Consider the following 25,800-nt stretch of genomic DNA (forward strand, 5'->3'; position numbering starts at 1 on the left):
ATGCTCCCACAAAGGGCTAGATGCAGAAAAGCTAGATTCTAACTCAATAAAGCTTGGATCTTTTGTCTCTCAAGTCCTTCTACAGTCTAGATCTGAGGTTTCAACCTCATGATATGCTCAAATAACTCATTCCCAAGAAATGATGGGAGAAAACCCTCAAAATCTCCCTAAACCAAGATCTCACAAAAGAAAGGTCAAGATAGGAGCTTTTTACCTTTGCACTGAAGCTAACCACTAGAGAACTTTGGATCTATAGCCCCTCCTTAATCAAACACACCAAGCTCTCCAAATATTCTTCAAAGGATACACAAAACCACTCAAATTAGCTCCTCACTCACTCTCTAGCTCAAATGGCGACCTTACTCATTAATGCACGTCACCCATCACGACCTTACTCGGCGATTTGAGGCACCAACTCATCAAGTCACCCATGCAAATTCATTATTATATATAGAAATGTTATACCTCAGAACCAGGATGTTACAATTCTCCCCCACTTAATTTTATTTCGCCCTCGAAATCGCTCCTTAGCATCACATAGATCTAAACCCAATAGCCCGAGAAACACCACCAAAAAGGATTTTGATAGCTCTGGTTTCTTACGTGAACTTCTCTCGATCGTCTGACTAACACTGCAAGATCACAAGAACAAAGGTCGTCAGCCGCTTTCCGGGAGGAGCTCCCGGAAGAACGCTCCGACGGTCAAGTTAGAGGGTATTTTAGGGTTTGTGTGTGTATTCTCCCTAGAAAGCTTGGAGAACTTACCTCGCAGGTCTGAGAGCACATCCTTTTATACCTAGCGCTCCTGCCTGAGCCGTACTAGACAGGATCGCTTTTGGGGAGACAGGATCAGAGGCGCTGATTGGAGGGTCATGCGCCTTCAACCGTTAGAGCGCTCTCATTGGCTCAGACGATAATGCTCTGATCCTACTACTTATCCCCTAACTGTATCTTTTGTCGTGGAGTCAAGAGCGCCTCTTGGCGGGCGCGAGCCTTTCGCCTGTGCGCTTCGCTCCCGGGGATGCCAGCGGGCGCTGAGCCTGCCGGGCTGAGCTTAGTTGGCGTGCCCAACTCTTGGGCTAGATGCGGTTCTGCTGTGCTGCCCTAGGCATGCCATCAAGTCCCCCAGTTCAGTAGCCGTAGCGTTGTAACGCTAGTTACGGCGTTCTGGGGATAACTAACTGACGCGTGTCGGTTTTTCTTAATCCGCTACTCTGCCTTTAATGGCGACGTGACTGCGAGATATGACCGGCAGTTACATCGTTGTGCCAGACATTTAAATGTCCCGCCTCTTCCACTTCCTTATTAAGGGTTTTTGCACAATTTCTCTTGCCTTATCTGTTCTTCTTTTCCATTTTTGCGTTCATCTTCCATTCTCGTTCATGGCGAACCTTCCCGGAATCGTTCCGTCCGCCGCCGAGTATCGTCAGTTGGCAATCACTTATGGTATGTATTCTTTGGAGGGTGTGGAGTTTCCCTCTCCTAGTTCTAGCATCTCTTCTCCTCCCCCTGGTAAGATTGGGGTTTATCTGAAAACCCTAGACACTGGTATACGCTTTCCACTAACGAATTTCCAGGAGGAGGTCCTCCAGAAAGATGGTTGCAGCCTTCAGATGTTGACTCCCAACGCAGTTAACAAAGTGGTTGCATTTGAAATGATCTGTCGGGCCAACGGGTACCTTCCGGATTACTTTGTCTTCAAGTTTTTCTTCCGGTTCTGTGTTGCCGGAAATAAATGCACTTTCTCGGTCTGGCGAGGGGGACACGTTTTAGTCCCCGACGGGCGTACCCCCAAAAATTGGCAGGATAAATGGTTGTGGGTGAATCAGGAGCTGGTTGGGAGTGGCCGCTATCATGCCAATGTTTACGCCGATACCGTCCCTAAACTCTTTCCCCACAACCAAGGTGTCGCCGACTACTTGAAGGGTGTGCAGGTATCCACTGAAGATTAATCCGAGGCGCTTCTTTCTGGGGTGGGGATGAGTCCCTCTTGGAGGCGACGTGGAAAAATGGCGGTGTTCTTCTCTGTCATTGACGGTGAGTGCTGTATCCCTTGGTTCCTTTTTGTTTCCCTATTACTCCTCTATTATTTATTTATGTTCTATTTTCCTTAGGTGCTGAGTCTTCTCTATCTATGGATGAGGTGCTGCGAAAACGTTACCAGGGCAAACTAGAGTTTCGCAAGGTGGATTTGCTCGATCGGCTTCCCCCGCCTCGCCGGATGGATCAGCTTGCCCTGACCATTGCCCCTCCCATTCCTTCGGCAAGTTCATCGACGTCTGAGGAGAATCTGCTGCATGCTCGCCCCATATCTATTGTCATGCCCCTAGGTGGCATTCCCTCTTCCTCCATGGATGATAGTGAAGACAGCAAAGAAGGGATCACCGCTGATGTACAACGGATGCGGGCAAAACGAAAAGCTGTACAGGCCATGGGTGAGCCAGTTGCTGGTGTGCCCACTGTTGCCAAACGGATTCATACCAGGCGCAAATTTTCTTGCCTGTTGAGTTCTATGAGTTCCACACCAACCGGTGTGGTGGTGATCCCTGATGACGATGCGCAACAGTCCGAAGGGGTCGACAGGGTGACTGAACAGCCCGTGATTTCAGACTTCTCTTATATTCCCTCTCCAAATGTTTCGTTTGCTCCTTCAAAGCTTTTCCCTGCACAAGGCTCTGGTGTCCCTGGACAAGCTGTAGTCTCCAAGGGTGGTGGTCCTGGAGATGGTGTCTCCGAATCTACCATTTTCATTCCGCCCTGGGATCTTCGTAATGACTTTCGACTTTTTGTGCGAGCCAATGCTCTGGAATTTTCACAACACGCCTTTCCTCCGGCTGCAGTTGGAGAGATGGAGGCGATGGGTAATCCCGCCCTTGCTCATAATATGGCCTATGTTGCCGCGCATGCCATGTTTTATCTTGTTGCAGGTTCTAGGCGCATCCATTCCCTTGGCGAGATGGAGACTGTACACGCCGCCTGTGGATCGAGTGTAGCGGGTCTGGAGCGCCGTCTGGTCGAGCTTGGTGATGATCTCCGTGTTTCTGAGAAGAAGTGCGAGTTGTTAGCTTCTAAGAAAAACGTCCTTGATGAAGCCAGAGCCGCGTTGGAGGCCAAGGTTGATTCCCTCACGCAGATGAATGAGGGTTTGTTGATTTAGGTGGAGAGTCTCGAGCGTGATGTCACTGATCGTGACAAGCTTGTATCGTCGCTTCAGTCGGATGTGGATGCTTTTCGTCGGGACCTGGATTGGCTAGTGCGTGTTGGTGTTGTGCGTATTGTAGATAAGCTGATTGAGCATCCCGATTTTACCAATGCCATAAGCCTTATCCGTCACGCTGCATTTGTGGCTGGAGCTGAATCTCTTTAGAAGGCTTCTGTTGGTGGTGAGGGTGTGCCTGCTGGTGCTTCCTTGGTTGGTCCTGTGGTTAGTGTAAATGATTCTCTCTTGTCTTTTGCCAGTATGGATTATGCATCTTTGTTGGGTTTGGGGGAGTTAGGTATCGAGGGTCTTCGAGAGTTTTGTTCTTTTGGCAGTTCTGAGAGTACCCCAGAAAGTGTGCTGGGTCAGGAGATTGTGCCGGTAGTTGGGGTTGGTGCGGGGGAACATGCTAAAGATAACGATGCTGGTGGTGAAGGTGATCGCGGGATTGGCGCAGGCATTGGTGGTGACAGTGTTGGTGAAGTGGATGTGGTCGATGGGAAGGATGTTGGTGAAGGTGCTCAAGCATCGTGTGTTACCCCTCCTGGGGTGTGAAAAAATTTCTTTGCTTTGTCAGTTTTAATGTTTTGGCTTTCGCAATGTTTACACAAAAAATGTTTTATTTCTTGGGTATGTATTTTGTATGCTCTAAGCATTATCTCAACGTTGTTTTTTTGCTTTGTTTATTGTTTGGCCTGCCTGTTTATTATTCATTGTCTGTAAGACGTGGTACTCTGATGTGCTAGGCGTTTCGTTTTGCCCATGTTTTCGTTGACACACTGAGTGTCAGTATTGGGCACTCTTGACACCCAACAATTTGAGCTTTGCATGTGAAAACTCGGTCGTTATATATTAATACACTAAGTATCAAAGATCAGCAATTGCATTATCATTCTACATTGACCGCGGAAAAAATACACTAAGTATTAAACTCATGTCACTAAGCATGAATACATGTACTCTAAGTACTTTGGGATGTGCTACACTAAGCAACACATTGGCCGGCTGGGGCCGCGACCCTTCCTTCTTTGTTTAAAAGAAATACTTCTTTAAGTTCCTAGCATTCCACGTTCTTGGAATCTGCTTTCTTTCCATTGTTTCTAACACGTATGCGCCATTCCTGCTTGCCTCTGTGACTCTATAAGGGCCCTCCCAAGTTGGGCCTAACTTGCCTTGGGGTTGGGCTCGACTTGCCTTGTTTTTTCTTAGAACATATTCACCAACTCTAAGCGCTTTTTCCTTTACTCTTTGGTCGTAATACCTTTATGTCGCGTGCTTGTATGCGGCTTGGCGCATTCCAGATTTTTCACGCTTTTCCTCTAGGACGTCCAAACTTATCCTTAGGTTTTGAGCGTTGCTTTCCTCATCCTTGTTGGTCACCCTTAGTGTGCTCACTGCCACCTCCATGGGAAGCATAGCCTCTGTCCCGTACGTCAGACTGAAGGATGTTTCCTTCGTACTTGTTCGTGGTGTAGTTCTGTACGACCATAGTACCGGTTGTATCTCCTCCGCCCAATTCCCTTTTGCCTTGCCCAGCCTCTTCTTGATTCCATTCACAATGGTTCGATTGGACACCTCTGTTTGTCCGTTCGCTTGCGGGTGTGCTACCGATGTGAAACGTTGGTTTATTCCTTTTGTGGCGCACCACTCTCTGAATGGGTTCTCAGCGAACTGTAGGCCGTTATCACTGACAAGGACTTTAAGGGTGTTGAATCTTGTCATGATGTTCTTCCATACAAATTTTATCATGTGCCTCCCCGATATGCACGCCAGTGGCTCTGCTTCGATCCATTTTGTGAAGTAGTCTACGGCCACTACCATATACTTTAGCTTTCCTGGTGCTTTTGGGAATGGGCCCACTATATCTATGCCCCACTGGTAGAATGGCCATGGGCTGGATATGCTATGCAACGGTTCCGGGGGGCTCGCTTGGACTGGGGCGTAAGACTGGCACTCCCCACATTTCCTGGTCATTTCTATCGCATCTTGCTGTATCGTTGGCCAATACACCCCATGCGCAACACCTTGCCCGTTAAAGCTCGCGCCCCTTTGTGTGCGCTTACCTAGCCTGAGTGTGCTTCTTGTAACATCTCTTTTCCTTTGGCTAGATCCACACACTTTAGCCATGGGGCCGTAAACCCTTTATTGTACAGCTCCCCATTAACCATTGCATACGAAGGCGCTTTTATACGTATCTTCCTAGCCTCCCCATGGTCGTCTGGTAGCTCCCTTCTCTGTAAGTACTCCCGGAACGGTGTCATCCATGTGGGTCCAGCTGGGGCTAAGGCGTTCACCTGCTACTCATTTATACTTCTTTCGCGAAGTACCTCTACTAGGACCTTCTTCGACAGACGGTCGAAGCATGTGGATGCCAACTTACTTAAGGCGTCGGCCCTTTTGTTTTCACTCCTAGGTATCTGCTTGATTGTGAACCGCTCGAATAGTCCTACCAATTGCTTTACCATCTTTACATACTTTCCCATCCTTTGATCTCTCACCTCGAAGCTCCCATTGACTTGGTTTGCTGCTAGCCTCGAGTCAGTTAGGGCTGTTACAGCTTTCGCGCCCATCTGCTTGGCTAGACGCAATCCTGCGAGTAGCGCTTCGTACTCCGCTTCATTGTTTGACGTATGAAAATCGAAACGAAGGGCGTAGGTTACCTTTTCTCCTTCCGATCTGGTCAAAATCAGCCCCGCCCCTGAGCCTTCCCTGCTGGATGCCCCATCCATATACAAAGTCCATGAGTTGTTGTCAGCCGGGGCCTCCTCAACCACCCACACTTTCTCTTTGGTTGGGTCCCCTTCGTCCGGAATTTCTAGTAAGAAGTCACCTAGCGATTTCCCCTTGATACTAGTCCTTGGGCAGTAATTTATGTCGTGTTCTCCTAGTTCGATTGCCCACTTCGCCAGTCGGCCCGACATCTCCGGCTTGAATAGTATCTATTTAATGGGGTAACTCGTGAGCACCTCGATCTGGTGTGCCTGGAAGTATCATCTTAGTCGTCGTGTCGCGTAGATGAGCGTCAGTACTGAAGATATTGTTTTGCCTGATGTCGAGAGATACACCTGTAACGTCTCTCCAGGGATGGGGCTGGCCAGCGTGGGTAATTCATGTAGTGCTTCCTTGATTCTTTGGAGCCCCTTTTCTGCTTGATCCGTCCACTGGAAATTGCTTTTCTCAATACACCCCTTCAATGTGTGGAATAACGGCATGGCCTTGTCAGCGGATTTTGAAATGAACCTGCTTAGGGCTGTGAGTTTTCCATTCAGGCCCTGAGCATCTCTGAGGGAGCTCGGTGTCGGTGTCTCAATGAATTCATCGACCTTGGTCGGGCTGGGCAGGATTCCTTGTCTGGTGACGTAGTACCCCAAAAACTGCCCTTCTTCTACCCCAAACGTAGACTTCGCTGGGTTCAGCTTCATTTTTACCGCCTCTAGGGTTCGGAAGGTTTCCTCAATATCCTGTAACATTTTGTCTTCATGCGGACTCTTAATCACCATGTCGTCCACATATACTTCGATGTTTCTCCCGATTTGCTTGGAAAATATTGAGTCGACCAGGCGTTGATATGTGGCCCCTGCGTTCTTCAACCTGAAAGGCATCTTAGTGTAGCAAAAGGTTCTGTGGTCCGTCTAGAAGGCTGTCTTCTCCTCATCTTCTTTGTTCATCAGAATCTGGTGGTACCCCTTATATGCGTCCAAAAAGCACTTTAGCTTGAATCCTTGTAACGATTCCACTTTCTGATCAATCTCCGGGAGAGGGTAGCAATCTTTAGGGTACGCCTTATTTAAATCTGAAAAGTCTATGCACATACGCCACGACCCGTCTTGCTTGCGGACCATGACCGGGTTCGCAATCCATGTTGGAAATATTGCTTCTCGCACTATCCCGGCTCCCGCCAGTTTGGCTACTTCTGCATTGATTGCCCTGTTACGGTCTCCTCCCTGAACTCTCTTTTTTTGCTTAACCTCTTTTGCGCCTGGTTTAATTACGAGTTTATGCTCGATGACCATCCTTTCTACTCCCACCATATCCATAGGAGTCCATGCGAACACATGCTTGTACTGTTTAAGAAAGTTGACTAGCACTCTTCTTGTGTGGCTTGGGAGATCGCATCCAATGCTGACTAGCTGGTCAGGGTATCTTTCGTTGATCACTTCCTTCCCTTTTACGAGATCGTTTTTGGGCCTCTTGGTCTCCTTGGTTATTTCTGCCGGCTTCATAACTGTATAGCATTGCAATTCTTTAGGTGGAGTGGCCAACACCGTAGCCGTGCCCGTTGGGGTATCGAACTTCATGATCCCATACGTGGTTGATGGTACTGCCCCCAGCTTTAAAAGAGCTATTCTTCCCAGAAAGATGTTGTGTTCCGCTAAATGTCGAATAACCACGAAATCTATCAAGGCGGTTTTCTTCCGCTGCTTGTCGTGACTAGTAATGGTTAGGGGGAGGTGGATTGTGCCCAATGGCCATAGACTATGACCGGTGAACCCTACTAGCCTCCCGGATGTGGGTCGCAAGTTATCCTTCCAGCGGTCTGGGAGGAGCCGGAAGCAGTGCTCATATATGATATCCGCCGAACTCCTAGTGTCGACATAGACCCTATGTATAGTTACATCACTAATGGAGGCTTGTATCACCAGTGGATTGTCACCCCTCCATCCCTCCGGTCAAGGGTCTTGTATGGAGAAAGTGAGTGCACGTGCTAAGGGTTTGGAGGTCTCCTGCTCCCCCTATTGCTCTTCCCTGCTTCTCTTGCTTCGTATCATGAATATCTCCTTGGGCTGGGTTCCTTCACGAGGTGTGCCCTTGGCGTTTTCAGCGTCAAACTTGGCGCGTAGGCTTCGCGCTATCTCCACCAGATGTCCTTTGAGTTGCTTCTCCTCCATTTCTTTTTTTTAACACCGAGCAGTTGACCGTATCGCGAGTCTTACTTTTGTGATACTCGCAATATCAGTTCTTGGGTGATTTGGCCGGCTGCTGTTTTTCGGACACCGTGTATACTTCTGGGCGGCGACCCCGTCAGTCGTCCCTGACAAACGGCCGAAAGCGTGCCGACGGTCTTCTTCTTTGGCCATAGTGCCTATTTCCTCCTCGGAAATCCGTGTGACCCGGGTTGTGGTGTCTGGTCGCCATGGCATTCAGGTAGGCTTGCTTAGCTACCTTGTCGTCCTCCTGCGCAGATACCGCTCTACCCTTTCCTTTAATTCACCTCGTGTTAAGGGATTCTTTCCCATGAGTTTTTGTGACAAAGGGCCTAGCAAGAGCCCCCATGTAAAGGCGCCGGCTATGAGCCCTTCATCGTGCCCTGGCACGTCCAGTGTAGCATTTGTGAACCGTGTGAAATATTCTCGCACCGTTTCTCTCTCTTTCGGTTTACAACCTATGATTGAATGAGAATCTCCCTTGTACTTACGCAGCTGCATGAAGTTTGTAAGGAAAAGGTACTTGAGTTTAGCAAAGTTCGAGATGCTGCCCGGTTGTAACGTCTTGAACCACGTGCCAGCGTTGCCGTCGAGGGTCGTCGGGAAGTACGTGCACCAGAACTTCTCGTTAAGCTTCAACGACGTCATCGTTCACTCATACGTATCGATGTGGCTATCCGGTTTGGTGGTTCCGTTGTATGTTTTAAGCATCGGGAGCTTTGCCGTGTTTGGTATTTCATAATCCAACAACTCTTTGACAAACGGAGACGTCACACTACGGGGAAAACTTTCTTGGCCTGGAACTGTCGGCACTCCCTGTTGATACTGAGGGTTCATGCCATGTGATGGCGGTGTAAGACAGCCAGGACTTGGTCCGTAAAAGGGGTATGGATGGAATGGCAGCTGGAGAGGATACCTGGCGGAGAAAGTGTGTGTAGGGGTTATAGGGTTGACCATCACCGGCTGTTGTAGACCGCCGCTGACGGGGATCGTCGGTCCAGTCCATGCACCGGCCATCGGGTAGATTGGTGGCGAGTGATTTATCACGGTTTGTGCCAGTGGCGGTAATGAGGTTGTTGAACATTGTCCACTTGTCATCTGGAAGGACGACGATGTTGCAAACGATGGTGACATATTGAAAGTGTGGCTCAATGGAAACCTTGTTGGGTGGGCCTGTTGTGCCTGCTACAGTGGTGGTGCAAAGAATGGTGGCATCTGAAATGGTGTAGACGGGGGCAGCCCTACCGGAGTCGTTCCTTCCTGAGAGAGCGGTGGTTGTGGAACGTTTCCAGCGAATACTGTAGAACTTCCTTCGCCTAAAATGGTCTTGTTGACCGTGGTAGACGGTGGTGTTTCGTCCAACGTCGTCATGGGACGTATGGGACTGATCGGTCGTCCCTCGCTGCCGTTGGACGCCATTGATGTTTGCTCTCGTGCTTTTCGTTTGTGTTCTTTGTCTCACAAACGGATGGCGCCAAATGATGCGACCTTGCTCTGGTTTCTTCCATGAACTTCTCTCGATCGTCTGACTAACACAGCAAGATCACAAGAACAAAGGCCGTCAGCCGCTTTCCGGGAGGAGCTCCCGAAAGAACGCTCCGACGGTCAAGTTAGAGGGTATTTTAGGGTTTGTGTGTGTATTCTCCCTAGAAAGCTTGGAGAACTTACCTCGCAGGTCTGAGAGCACATCCTTTTATACCTAGCGCTCCTGCCTGAGCCGTACTAGACAGGATCGCTTTTGGGGAGACAGGATCAGAGGCACTGATTGGAGGGTCATGCGCCTTCAACCGTTAGAGCGCTCTCATTGGCTCAGACGATAATGCTCTGATCCTACTACTTATCCCCTGACCGTATCTTTTGTCGTGGAGTCAAGAGCGCCTCTTGGCGGGCGCGAGCCTTTCGCCTGTGCGCTTCGCTCCCGGGGATGCCAGCGGGCGCTGAGCCTGCCGGGCTAAGCTTAGTTGGCGTGCCCGACTCTTAGGCTAGACGCGGTTCTACTATGTTGCCCTAGGCACGCCATCAGATTTCATACCACACAACTATCTTCCTCCATTGACACCTAAATCCAAACTCCCAAACCCATAAAACGACAAACCCCTCTACCGCTACGATACCCCTTCTGGCTCTCTAGAATATGGAAACTCTAATGGCCTGTCTCACTGCCAGACCGCCCTTTTAAGATATCACCATGTTATTCGCTCCTCAAATAACAGACCCCAATAACTTACTACCCCTCTGATTCTCTCATTGCGACTGATAGAAACAAGTCAAAGCCCCAAAAATAGGCTTCCGATCACTTAAACCAGATATATTAAACAATCCAGGTCATGCTCCAAAATGAAAGGGTCACATCACACCAGGGACCCATCCACTAAACTACAATCAAAACCCATCTGAACAATGAATTCTCAGCACCCTGTCCTTGGACACAAGAAAATATCATGCTTGCTCAACAATATCCTCTGACATCTACAATCATGAACCTCCGCTCCCTCCCACGTATCCCTGTCATCACTGAGCACCCGATAAACTCCGACCCCACAGTTGAACCTCCAAAGGTTACCCATAACATGCCCCAAAATGTCTCACTTACTTCCTTCCCTCAACAACTATCTCGACCCATTGTGACAAACAAGTCATGAAGTTCTCTTTACCACAAGCGAATACTATAATCCCAACTGAAGTCGTGTCACCCTCGACCCCTGTTGTCAACTACTCATTAGTTCCAAGTGTTTCTCGGTCCTTCTCATACCAACGAACTGACCCAATCAAGTCTAAGACATCAGATGACACACAATACCCCTCAATATGAAACCCATCTCTGGATCTGGAATCTTATTCGCCTACTCAATACCCCACCAAAGGCAAACTCAAACTTGAGAGTATGGTCCGACAGAGAATTGGATCCACTCATCCCAATGAAGTACTCAAATCATGACCCATGACCTGCAACCCAAGCATACACCACTACTCCAATTCCTTTCAGTTGCGATAACCACAACTTAACTCAGAATATAACGATTCCCGAAAAATATGGAGACCCCAGTCTCGCCCCTGGTCCAACCACCAGGATCCTACAGAATCAAATGATGAGGCTACACAAGCCTAGGAACTCCCCTGAGTTACGCTCTGACTAACGAATAACACGGCTCCCCGCAGAACCACGATACTCTCTCACTGGTTAGTGAGTACTATGGCTCCCCGCAGTATCACAGCAACCTCTCGCTTACTAGTGAGTACTATGGCTCCCCATAGTATCACAACACCCTCACGCTGACTAGTGAGTACTACGGCTCCCTGTGGTATCACAACACCCTCTCACTGACTAGTGAGTACTACGGCTCCCCGCAATATCACAACACTCTCTCGCTGACTAGTGAGTACTACGGCTCCCCGCAGTATCACAACACCCTCTCGTTGACTAGTGAGTACTACGGCTCCCCGCAGTATCACAACACCCTCTCGCTTATCACACCACAATCTCATCCTCATGTCATTACCTCACTGCGTTCACTAAATCCCGCTTCGCGGCCCCAAATAGATAGGTACACACACCCACCCAGACTAAGCATCACTACTCCCGACGACCACCGTCGGGACAAAACACTTTTTCTAGCTGCAATTCACATTCTCATATAATCCCGTTTGATGTTAATTAGTTGAAAGGGCTCCTTCTGGAACCGTATACACCTGATACGCCACTCGCCATCTCATAACTCAAGTCTCAAAATAATTAGTAATTTAGAACATCATACTCGGATACCTCGGTACACCATCACAGAACCTCACGATGTCCTGCCTCAACCACTGATCTCCTACATACGATATCATACACAGTTACATCAATGCATTCCTTCAGAATCTCATAACTAATTTTCATTTCACACAACACAAAACTTCGGAATATTCCAACTCTCCATTAAAACATGGAAGAATCGTCAACGACTCAGAACAGGTTGACGAACATCCGAAACTCCCTCCTTTATTGCTCAACATCCCATGTAAGAATACCCATACCGAACCTGAAATTGGATGCCCAATCAACTTCTACCCTTCCCAAAGTGCATACAACAACCCATACATTGAACCAGAAACTTTCAACCTTCAAAATATCCTTACGAGCCACCACACGGTCTTCGACCGACGACCACCTGCCGTGGAGACACTCATCCTTTCCTTAACACATACAACATGCAGTATCTCGCTCTGCCCTCGCCTCGAACACAAATAACCCTGGCCTCATGTGCCCGTACCGTAGATCTATATAACCATTTCTCTAACCACACTTAAACGGATCGCTGATCCCCTCAATAGAATACCCAATTCTCCCCCACTCAGGGTTCGAACTGTAACGCCCGCAAATCTGGGCTAGTCAAATTAGAGGCAATAGGGGTCGAAAACGACTTTTCGACAAAAGATTATTTAGAATAAATAATCTTAACCAAGTTGTAGAGTATTTTAAAAGGTTTTCGTACATATAAAGAACGCCGAAAACCGAGTTATAACGAAGAAGTTATGACCCGTTGAAGTTTCGCGACGGAACTGGCACGATACCGGGAAGCGTAAATAGTGAATTTACGATAGAGCGAGATTTAGCCTTAGCGATCTAAACGAAAGTCGTAGAATATGTTAAACTAAGAACATCGATAAAAAGAACGCCCAAATCTGACTTCGTATGAGGAAGTTATGATTTTTCTAAGATTTAGCATAGCAGTGCACAGCCCGAAATCTGAATTTTAGATCGGTCGATTTTTAGCCGACGGGATCTAAATGAAAGTTGTAGTACTCATAAATACCAACGCGTGGATATAAAGAACGTCGATAATAGAGCTCGTATGCAAAAGTTATGGACGAAGCTTAGTCCCTACTTTTCGAGCGCGGCGAATTCGATACAGTTTTGTAAATCCGAGATAGAATGAGAATTAGCCAACGAGGTCTAAATGAGAGTTGAAGATCTCATTAATAGGAACTCAACGGTAAAAAGACAGACAAAAATGGAGCTCGTATGCGAAAGTTATGGACGAAGCTTAGTCCCTACTTTTCGAGCGCGGCGAATTTGATACAGTTTTGTAAATCCGAGATAGAATGAGAATTAGCCAACGAGGTCTAAATGAAAGTTGAAGATCTCATTAATAGGAACTCAACAGTAAAAAGACAGACAAAAACGGAGCTCGTATGCAAAAGTTACGGACGAAGCTTGGAGACTACTTTACTATACACTTCCTATAAATACAAGGGTGAACTCCTCATATTTTCTTCACACCATAAGCCTTTCTTTCTCTCTCTAACTTCTCTCTAACCTCCCTAAACCCCTCCCAAGTCTACGGAACCTCCCTAGCACGAGAAGAGAGCCCCGGAGCGCCCGACGGCTCCGAGAAGAAAAGCTTTCGGCTCGGAAACGCTGCTCCAGCGAAGCCCGGTTTTTAATAAAAACCCGCTGTAAGTAAGCTACGCCTATAGTATATTTAATATAGATTTTATTTAATTATAGTAACATTGTTAGGACCTTAAAATAATTATTTAGGCTATTATTATGAGTTATATTGAGTGTTATTTAACGCTTATATAATAGTAATAATAGCTAGACTATTAAATTAGTCTCGTCAAGCGTTAGACTAAACTCTAGTGGTAATGATACTAGGTTTCGTCAAGGGATAATTGTTTTAAGAGTAACGAAGTGCTGTCCGAGTGCCGACTCACCACCTTTCAAGTGAGTGCATGGTCCCTTTCATCTTACACATAGATATGAAGTATTTTACGTGTTATGTGTGCATATTATCTGAATACTTGTTGTCTATGTTGGATGAACGTTTTATACATGTTTTAAAGGATTTAAACTGTATACGTATTTTATATATACGAATATGTTGGGTATGAGATGGGTAGATGAATGATGAGAGATAGAAGATGACGTGAGTATATATTGGCAGCTATAGACTTAGTGCCTATGAGACGAACACCGGTAGCTATGGACTTAGTACCTTTTAGACGTTGGTAGCTATGGATTTAGTGCCTGTTGGGAATTGGTAGCTATGGACTTAGTACCTATTAGTTAGACGCTGGTAGCTAAGGATTTAGTACCTGTTGAACATTGGTAGCTATGGACTTAGTACCTATTAAATAAAGACTGGTAGCTATGGATTTAGTACCCGATGAATAGACTATAGCAGCTATGGAATTAGTGCTTTATGAACGAACATTGGCAGCTATGGATTTAGTGCCAGTCCTATAACCCTAGAAGTAAGGGACTTCGGAATAAACGAATGCAGGATAGACGACTCTTAGGTTAAATCCTTAAGAGTAAAGAAGATAACGGGGATGGGTAATGGGGTTAATTGTTTGATGATTAAACATAACAATTATATTATTGTGGGTTGAAAACCCTATGTACTCACCAGGTTTCCCAACCTGACCCACTCAGCTTATGTATATCACAGGTGACGAAGTGAAGTGACATTACACTGAGAGATTTAAAGAGATGTAGATCACTAGTGTAAATCATTGTAAGTTCTGTTTATGCTTATGTTTCGGTATTAACGATGACATCCCAAACGTTTTAAAATGAAATAAATACGTTTCCTCGAAAATGTTTTAATAACGTATTTACCATGTTTTTCTGGGAACACATTCCGCAACCTTTTTATAAAACGGAGTACTCTGATTTTCATAAAGCATAAACACAATCGGTCTTTTCTGGCCGTGATTTTGGGGATGTCACAGTTGGTATCAGAGCATTAGTTTAAGCGAACTAGGAATATGGATTTATTTCTAGACTTAAACTTAGAATGCTAAGCGATGATTGTGAGGTGTGAGCACTAGCTTATTTTAGGAATTGTGCCTAAAATGCTTTTATGTGCTAAATGCTTTGTGCATGATATGTTGTTAATTGTTCGGATCTATGGTCTGTTGCCGACCGGATCTGGAAACCTTATGTGTTTAGGATTCTAAACGTACGACTACGGTATTAGAACTAGCATGTAAACGTTTCGGAGTGATAAGGATGATTTAAACGTCAAGTAAAGGTCTAAATTCACCTTATTCGGTGTATAGATCGAGATGGTAAGGACCCGTAGCGGAAATGTAAACGCAAATGGGAACAGGAACCAACCCCCAGTGGTTCAGCAAATACCTGTTGTAGAAGAAGTTGTGCCTGAGCCAGTCACCATGGCTGGAGTTCAAGCTATGATTCGGGCTATGTTGGCTGAACAAAGGGAAGAAATGAGACGGATGTTGAATAGGGACGAACCTACTATGCTCATTGAGCAACCCGAACTGATTCCCGAGCAAACTGAGGAAGGGAACTACAGCCGCCAAGTGAGTCAAGTTGGGACTCAAGGTGAGCAACGGGATGGCCCAGAAGGGAGAAACAACAAGGATGGGCGGATGTACAAGAATTTCTTGGGTGCGAAACCACCAAGCCTCTCAGGAAGCCCAAAGCCGGCTGAGATTATGGATTGGATCTCTGAGATGGAGATGGTGTTTGAGAGCTGCAGCTGTAATGAGAAACAGAAGACTGTCTTTGCAGTAAGACAGCTGAAAACTGGAGTCTTGAGCTGGTGGAAGCTATTGGCAGATACGAAGCCACGAGGAGAAGCCTTAAGGATGTCGTGGGAAGAGTTTTTGGAACAGTTGAAAATGCAGTACTGCTCAGAGGTAGATCTGATAGACCTAAACAACGAGTTTCAGAACCTGAAGAAAGGGAAGATGAGTGTTGATGAGTATGCCACCGCATTCACCGAGAGGATGAAGCTATTCCCCTACTTGGTGCCTACTGAACTCTCCAAGATTGATAGGTTTGCTAACGGACTGCCCACTGACTTTGGCCCAATGGTCAAAATGGCAACTACCTTGAAAGCAGCTGTTAGGGCAGCTAAGAACGTAGAGGCCCAGATAAGAGAAAAGGGTCTAGAAAAAGATAAGGCAGGAGAGAAGCGAAAGTTTGAGGGATCTTCGAGGTCGAACAAGGAAAGAAAATTCTCAAAACTTGGAGGAGCAGATGGAGGTGAAGCAAGATGGTGTGATAGATGCAAGAAGAAGCATGGTGGGAAGTGCAATGAAGAAGTGACTTGTTACAAGTGTGGGAGGACTGGCCACTATTCCAAAGACTGCACACATGATGATAAAGTATGCTACGGATGTGGAGGCAAGGGGCATATGTCCAGAGACTGCCCAAAGAAAAATAAAGCAGTAAGACCAGAAACGCCACCAAGGCCAAGGGCATTTCACATGATCCTCGACGAAGCAGAAAACCGTGCGAGGAATCACGGATGAGGACTTCATATCAGAAGAGCAAGTTATGTAGTAGCCATAGTATTTTATGATGTAGCCTAGTAGAGGCATAGTCTAGGGTGAACTTGAACACCTATGTAATCGTTTCAAGAATTAATATAAAACCTTCGTTTTGTTATCTGATGTGTTGAATGATTGTGTGATTTGCTGCATGGTGACTTGGGAAACTGCGAGACAATACTTGGGACGAGTATGAGTAGGTGTGAATGGTAGTAGAGGCCTATACTACCGGAAGCACAGGACTCACACTTGGATCAGGGAAAGTCACAAGGTTACCAAGAAGCTAGTAATTGATTTCGTTTTATTCAAGTGTGTTGTTACCATCATTTCGGTAATGACTAAGAAGATTGTTGATATTCCGACCCTAGTGGTCATATCGAATCGAGTCTGACTACGATGAGTATGTTGAGTGGTTCAGAGAACCAAGTTTGATGTAGCGTCCGACTTAAACCAAATAATTGAAATCAAAGCGATCAATAGAAGTATCGCACTCGTTGTTAAAGAAGTTGGTAGCTGGAAATGCCAAATGTTAAAATGTGATTATATCACATTAAAACATAAAGGAAGGCATAGCTTGTTTTAGAATTTAACTCTAAGAGACCTAAGTCTAAGAGTTGCAACATACGATGATAGGTCATTAGAATATGACACATCGATCCATAGTAGTAATAAAAGAAGTCATCTCAAATTCGTATCCAGTAAGGATCGAGGTTTTGACTTGAAGATCATAATTTGGAGTCTAGCCTGAGGAAGAGAGCAGGTGCACGATCGAGTACTCTTACAGTCAATGAGTTTAAGAGATAGAATCGAAGGAATGTAGAAGTTATAATTATTACCTAGGATGAAGAGATGACGTATGGAGTCATTATACGACCCTGTTTCGTTGATGATTCCGGGACGTAATCATCCTAAGGGGGAGATAATTGTAACGCCCGCAAATCTGGGCTAGTCAAATTAGAGGCAATAGGGGTCGAAAACGACTTTTCGACAAAAGATTATTTAGAATAAATAATCTTAACCAAGTTGTAGAGTATTTTACAAGGTTTTCGTACATATAAAGAACGCCGAAAACCGAGTTATAACGAAGAAGTTATGACCCGTTGAAGTTTCGCGACGGAACTGGCACGATACCGGGAAGCGTAAATAGTGAATTTACGATAGAGCGAGATTTAGCCTTAGCGATCTAAACGAAAGTCGTAGAATATGTTAAACTAAGAACATCGATAAAAAGAACGCCCAAATCTGACTTCGTATGAGGAAGTTATGATTTTTCTAAGATTTAGCATAGCAGTGCACAGCCCGAAATCTGAATTTTAGATCGGTCGATTTTTAGCCGACGGGATCTAAATGAAAGTTGTAGTACTCATAAATACCAACGCGTGGATATAAAGAACGTCGATAATAGAGCTCGTATGCAAAAGTTATGGACGAAGCTTAGTCCCTACTTTTCGAGCGCGGCGAATTCGATACAGTTTTGTAAATCCGAGATAGAATGAGAATTAGCCAACGAGGTCTAAATGAGAGTTGAAGATCTCATTAATAGGAACTCAACGGTAAAAAGACAGACAAAAATGGAGCTCGTATGCGAAAGTTATGGACGAAGCTTAGTCCCTACTTTTCGAGCGCGGCGAATTTGATACAGTTTTGTAAATCCGAGATAGAATGAGAATTAGCCAACGAGGTCTAAATGAAAGTTGAAGATCTAATTAATAGGAACTCAACAGTAAAAAGACAGACAAAAACGGAGCTCGTATGCAAAAGTTACGGACGAAGCTTGGAGACTACTTTACTATACACTTCCTATAAATACAAGGGTGAACTCCTCATATTTTCTTCACACCATAAGCCTTTCTTTCTCTCTCTAACTTCTCTCTAACCTCCCTAAACCCCTCCCAAGTCTACGGAACCTCCCTAGCACGAGAAGAGAGCCCCGGAGCGCCCGACGGCTCCGAGAAGAAAAGCTTTCGGCTCGGAAACGCTGCTCCAGCGAAGCCCGGTTTTTAATAAAAACCCGCTGTAAGTAAGCTACGCCTATAGTATATTTAATATAGATTTTATTTAATTATAGTAACATTGTTAGGACCTTAAAATAATTATTTAGGCTATTATTATGAGTTATATTGAGTGTTATTTAACGCTTATATAATAGTAATAATAGCTAGACTATTAAATTAGTCTCGTCAAGCGTTAGACTAAACTCTAGTGGTAATGATACTAGGTTTCGTCAAGGGATAATTGTTTTAAGAGTAACGAAGTGCTGTCCGAGTGCCGACTCACCACCTTTCAAGTGAGTGCATGGTCCCTTTCATCTTACACATAGATATGAAGTATTTTACGTGCTATGTGTGCATATTATCTGAATACTTGTTGTCTATGTTGGATGAACGTTTTATACATGTTTTAAAGGATTTAAACTGTATACGTATTTTATATATACGAATATGTTGGGTATGAGATGGGTAGATGAATGATGAGAGATAGAAGATGACGTGAGTATATATTGGCAGCTATAGACTTAGTGCCTATGAGACGAACACCGGTAGCTATGGACTTAGTACCTTTTAGACGTTGGTAGCTATGGATTTAGTGCCTGTTGGGAATTGGTAGCTATGGACTTAGTACCTATTAGTTAGACGCTGGTAGCTAAGGATTTAGTACCTGTTGAACATTGGTAGCTATGGACTTAGTACCTATTAAATAAAGACTGGTAGCTATGGATTTAGTACCCGATGAATAGACTATAGCAGCTATGGAATTAGTGCTTTATGAACGAACATTGGCAGCTATGGATTTAGTGCCAGTCCTATAACCCTGGAAGTAAGGGACTTCGGAATAAACGAATGCAGGATAGACGACTCTTAGGTTAAATCCTTAAGAGTAAAGAAGATAACGGGGATGGGTAATGGGGTTAATTGTTTGATGATTAAACATAACAATTATATTATTGTGGGTTGAAAACCCTATGTACTCACCAGGTTTCCCAACCTGACCCACTCAGCTTATGTATATCACAGGTGACGAAGTGAAGTGACATTACACTGAGAGATTTAAAGAGATGTAGATCACTAGTGTAAATCATTGTAAGTTCTGTTTATGCTTATGTTTCGGTATTAACGATGACATCCCAAACGTTTTAAAATGAAATAAATACGTTTCCTCGAAAATGTTTTAATAACGTATTTACCATGTTTTTCTGGGAACACATTCCGCAACCTTTTTATAAAACGGAGTACTCTGATTTTCATAAAGCATAAACAAAATCGGTCTTTTCTGGCCGTGATTTTGGGGATGTCACACGAACTATCCCCGATTGGCATGCCAACAATCTATTCCATAGACTGTATCACTAGGTATGTCACACTTGACTCTTGAAATGTACTATGCAATCACCCAAGAACCTTCCCAATGGAACCAAGCAGTCTCCAATTATACTGTCTCTGACTAAAAATCTTGAAACCCTCCTAACGTGGGAATAATCATAAAAGCAAGAGACCACAATCTCATACCCGATACTCAACTTAGACAACGAAAGCCACCACCCCAAAAATGCTCCTCTTGATAACTGACACCGCTGCTAACACATGCCCTATTATACCCAAATAGGATATATCCTTGTCCTTGATCATCTCAGACACCACTGATGATCCTCTATTACTATAATACTATATTGCGGTAGATATACTGCCCATATACTCTGGTGAAAGATTGCAACCAATACTACCCCACAGGGTTTACCCCAAGCTCAGAAACCGAAAGTCTCAATATCTCTTTTGCTCCTTATGAGAAACGGAAATAGCACAACTTTGGCCATAGAAAGTGACATCTCCTCTATCGGTCGATTGCTCAATTCAGGCTATAATCCTCCATATATCACCATCTTCTACTCATCCCTGAGTCTTGCGACTCCAACTGGCATCTCACCAAAAATCCCTTGGAAACTAACTCGATTTCCCTCTCAAGGTATGATCCATTGAAACAAGTTTAACATGGCCCTCTGGCCCCATGATCTTTCACATCTGATCTCAGTCGAACTAATCACAACGAAATAACTGGTAAAACCAGAAGCACTAACCGCCACGAGTCATAGTACTCGAACCATGTCGCCACATCTCGATCTGCTATGAATCATGGTACCCGAGCCATGTTATCTCTTCTCAATCCGCTACAAATCATGATACTTGAACCATGTTTTCTCTTCTCAATCCGCTACTTAGAACTTCTGGAATTCTCCCTGTTTCGAGTATGGGTCCTCTGCTTTCAGTAGTACGGGCCCATACTACCCGCCACATCTACCCATACTGTCCACACAAATCATCTCAGATTTCCTAAGTAGCTGATCAACCTTCTCGATCACCATTCACCAAGCCCGTTATGCAAGTTCGCCCTCCATCGAATACTCTCCTCTGTCAGCGTACTCGTCTGAATAAGTTCACTCCTTAGGCTCTTCCTAGGTTCTCACATTCCTCTGCCATCAGTTGCTGAAGAACTCCTCATGATGCCAACCATCTACCTCCTGAATATTGTCATATTCACTTAGTAGTTGTCTCCCATCATCAAGAGTTCCACAAAGCATGAAGCAAGCAACATTCGGGCATCGAATGACCCCCACTAACACATAAAGCCACTCTGGCATATACTTCATCTTGCTCTATTCCCAACTCAAAAGACATTGACGACTCAGGCAATCCTACCTCTCGAGGTATCTAACTACTCTACTCAGCACATACTCAAAAGCACATCACAGATAGCAGCAACTCCTAGGCTAAGGCATCACAAATCAGGCAACTCTAGTCCAAAAATATGTAATACCTAGCCTATCTCTAGCATGCATAATACCTCAGAAAATATCTCATAAATATCTCATAACACAAAAGTAATGGTATTTTGGGAAATCACCGTTCGGGCTATGGCTGATTGTACACACTGCTCCAACTCATTTTCTCTTAAACTCTTTCTCATTTTTAGAAAAAAATATCTCTTTTGAAAATCTTTCCCAATTCCTCAGTTTGAGTTCAAACACACCCAAAGGTGCATCTGAATCCCTCAAACCAAGGCTCTGTTACCAACTTCTAATGCCGTAAATTTTCAAATAAAATTTTCATTTAAAATCGCATAATTCTCATAACACATTTCACAAAATCTTCTTTATTCAAATTACAAATCGCAACTCCATAATTGTTTGATTTAAAATACAGGATCTTCGATACATAACTCTTTCACTGGTGTATACAATCAAGCCGGTACCTTCCTGTGATCCAGAGAAAACCTGAAACATATAACACATAACACGCTAAGCACGAAGCTAAGTGAGTTCCCCAAAATACTACATATATCACATTAGCCACTCGAGGCTACAGCTCTGTAAGACCCTCCGGTCTATGTGCCTCAGTGGGACCCTCCAGTCCCACGGCTCGTTGGACCCTCTGGTCTGGTCTCAGTGAGGACCCTCCGGTCTCACAACTCGTTGGACCCTCCGGTCCGTTCTAAGTATCACATAATATATCATATAGCACATACCACACATAAATGCATAACTCAAATAAGCACATAAGACCCTTTGGTCACACATAATTACCACTCTAGGTAAAGTATAGTGAGAAGACTCACCTCGCAAGTAGGTGAGCAAATAACCTTGCGCTCGGATCTCGAATTAGCCTCCACCTAACACAAAGGATGAATATCTCTAATTAATACTCTTTTCGCGACTCAAATAACCGAAATCTATTCTTTCTCCCTCTAACTCTTTTGAAATGGATAAAAGACCATTCTACCCCTCCATCGTCTCTATTATTCATGTTGACCAAAACCCCAATGTCAAGATAATTCAAACTCGAGTCAACAGTCCATGTTTGACACGACTCGTCGAGTGCACTCTTGCGATTCGTCGAGTCCCCTCGTATCCTCAGAAGTCTCAAAAAGTAAGTTCAACTCGTCGAGTTGACCCCCAACTCATTGATTTATCGCACAATCAACCCATCGGGACAAACCCTCACCGACTTGTCGAGTCAGGCTATGGACTCGGCGAGTCCCTGCGATCAGATTCCTCATTCAGACGATTTAAGGCAGATCCATCACTCCAAACACTAGATCTACCATCCTAAGAGTCTATTGACATGTAAATCTGCAAGCTTTACGTTTAATCATGGCATATAAGACTCATAATGCCAAAACATGCTCCCACAAGGGCTAGATGCACAAAAGCTAGATTCTAACTTAATAAAGCTTGGATCTTGGTATCTCAAGTCCTTCTACAGTCCAGATCTAAGGTTTCAACCTTATGATATGCTCAAATAACTCATTGCCAAGAAATGATGGGAGAAAACCCTCAAAATCTCCCTAAACTAAGATGTCACAAAAGAAAGGTCAAGATAAGAGCTTTTTACCTTTGCACTGAAGCAAACCACTGGAGAACTCTGGATCTACAACCCCTCCTTGATCAAACACACCAAGCTCTCCAATTCCTCTTCAAAGGACGCACAAAACCACTAAAATTAGCTCCTCACTCACTCTCTAGCTCAAATGGCGATTAGGGTTTGCTCTCAGGGGTGCGAGGTTACTGGTGAGCGGAAATGGAGGCTATAAGTGTCCTTGAATAGGCCACAAGCCCGAACGTTTAGGGTTTCCTTTAGCAGCGCTGACTCGGCGAGTCGGCTCATTAATCCACGTCACCCATCACGACCCTACTTGGCGAGTTGAGGTACCAACTCGTCGAGTCACCCATGCAAATTCAGTATTACATATAAAAATGTCGGAACCAGGATGTTACACTTCAACTCCTCCTTGCTAGTCGCCTCCACCATGGATACGAGAATTGACAAGATTAGGCCACAACTTTTTTCTATACTAGTAGCAACTTGCCGTAAAATTATGGTCCCATAGAATGTGTTGCCCTGGGCAGAGGCTCAGGTCGCCCTGTCCTTGGGCCGACCCTAAAAAATAACTATTGAGACAACTAAACTTCATGAGACAACAATTGAGACAACTAAACTTCTTTCTTATGCATCAATTATATCTAACTTGATGTATGTTACGATATACATGAGGCCATATATTACTAACGCATCGAGACTTGCCACAAGGCCTATGCATGACATGGGAAAATCATTGTGAACCAATTAAGTGGTTGTCACGCTACTTGAAAGACATTTATCATGTTGCCTTGTGTTTTTAGAAGAAATGGTTATCTTGGAAGGACTTATAAATACAGACTTGGGTGGATGTTATAATTTAGGGAATATTACTACAGGTTATGAGTTCACTATTAAGGATACAATAATTAGTTGGAGTACAAACTTCATAATAATATTGTTCTTTCAACTATAAAAGTAGAACACAGTCATTGCAATAGTTTGCAAGGAGTTCGTCTGGTTAAACTAGTTTCCTATCAGAGTTGGACACGAAACATGGAGACATCATTCTTTATAGTGACAATCATATTGCAGTTAATCTTGATAAAACCCATACTTTCTTGATAAAACCCATACATTCTCGGTAGAACTAAACACATCCATATGACATACCACTTTATTAGAGAGTTTATAAATGATGATATATTGTCTTTGTCTCATTGAAGAAAAATTTTGGTACTAAGAATCCAGTAAATATGTTTACTAAGCTGGTGAGTAGTGACTGTAGAGAAGTTGAAGTTATGCTCAACTTCAACTAGACTTGACAATCGATGTCTGCGTGTCGTGTATTCATGTCAGACACGAATTGACACAACATGAATTTGCTAAACACGAATACGACACGAATTATGGATCTATCAAATTGACAAATACCAAAACAATTTGTTTTTATATTCAAATCAATTATGAAAATAACTAATTGCTTTTTTTTTTTTTGGAACCGGCAAATAATTTTAAAAAAGAAAGCAAACAACACTCCAGCAAGGTGCTAGGAGGGAGAGTACAGGTACATGAAAGGAGAGAAAAAATTACATAATGGTAAAAGGACTAACACACCAATCTATCCAACTAATGTTGCATCGGTCTCTCCTATGCTTAATCCATGTAAATACAATGGATTTCACCGAATCTGCTAGTCTGGGTGGCGATGTTCTTTGTTTTTTAAAGATCCAATCACACCTAGCTTTCCAGATACTCCATGCAGTCCCATAGCATATGCTAGTTAGAGTTTTTCTTTGCTTTGAACAAGTACCCCATTGTGTTACATATTTCACCATTTCCTCGGCGTTCTGAAATTGGAGATGAGGAATGTTGCACCAATGACCTACATATTCCCATACCTTTGATGCCAGTGGACACCGGAATAGTGCATGTGCCGTATCCTCCTCTTCCAACTCACAATAGGGACATAAGGCGGACATGAGTTGGATTCCCCTTCTAGTTAATGCACGTGCTGTTGGGAGTCGATCAAGCTTTGCCCTCCATATGAAACAGTTGACCTTCAAAGGGACTTCATGAGTCCACTTTAACGATACTTCCCCTGGCATCATGTTTCTCCAGTCGATCTGTGTTCTGAGAGTATTAACGTGGAATACTCCGTCACTCGACAAATTACATACCCATCTGTCGCTTTGAGCCACTAGCTGAAACATATTGACTCCATTAATGAGCATATGAAACTCACGAACTTGCTCCAAAGTTGTTGGTATTTCTTTCCAGTTCCAATTACATCGCCCGTCATATAACCGATCACTAATCTTGCAATGTTTATGACGTTCCAGTTTATACATCTCAGGGAATGATGTTTTTAAGGTATTGCCTCCAGTCCACCGATCGAGCCAGAACATCGTATCATCACCGGATCCAATCTTCTTCGATATTACGTCATTTAGATCAATTCCAATTTTCTCCAGCTCTCCCCTTACTCCAGCGATATTGTTCCATACTCCAGGTAGGGTTTTTTTGGAAATATGGTCTGCAGGTTTATTATACAGATTATGTATTCCTTTTATGACCTTGCTCCATAGACTTGATCCATCCGTTTTCAATCTCCATAGCCATTTTACAATTAGTGATAAATTGAGTGCCTTTAGAGAACCCAACCCAAGGCCGTCTGCTTCTCTAGGTGCCGTCACCTTTTCCCACGATACCCAATTGATTTTTTTTCTATCGATCGATCCCCCCCCCATATAAATCTCCTTCTTGTTCTTTCCAGCTTCTTAATGACACCTGCAGGGGCAACAAATAATGAAAAGTAAAAGGTGGGAAGGCTGCCAAGGACAGCCTTTGCTAGCGTTAATCTTCCCCCAAAGGAAAGAGTTTTCGACTTCCAAACATTTAGTCTTGATTGGAATTTTTCAATCACAGGAGTTCAGTGGCATTTTAGCTTCATATTTGCCCCCACCGGGACACCAAGATAAGAAAACGGCAGTCGGGAGGGTTCACAGCCAAGCGGCTCAGCCAAAGATGTTACTTCTTG

At 44.4% G+C, this 25,800-nt stretch overlaps 1 protein-coding gene across 1 annotated transcript; it reads right to left on the reverse strand.

Annotated features, from left to right (window-relative positions):
* Positions 1 to 5,496: 5,496 nt before the first annotated feature.
* LOC128126149 (uncharacterized) lies at positions 5,497 to 6,120 on the reverse strand. The gene has a single exon (XM_052763906.1). The coding sequence runs from the start codon at positions 6,118 to 6,120 to the stop codon at positions 5,497 to 5,499; it is 624 nt and encodes a 207-aa protein (XP_052619866.1).
* Between the last annotated feature and the right edge of the window lie 19,680 nt (positions 6,121 to 25,800).

This window comes from Lactuca sativa, chromosome 5 (assembly GCF_002870075.4).
Source record: "Lactuca sativa cultivar Salinas chromosome 5, Lsat_Salinas_v11, whole genome shotgun sequence".
Lineage (NCBI taxonomy): Eukaryota > Viridiplantae > Streptophyta > Magnoliopsida > Asterales > Asteraceae > Lactuca > Lactuca sativa.

Coding starts and splice junctions, on each gene's coding strand:
- LOC128126149 (XM_052763906.1), bottom strand. CDS start 6,120: ATGTCGGGCCGACTGGCGAAGTGGGCAATCGAACTAGGAGAACACGAC.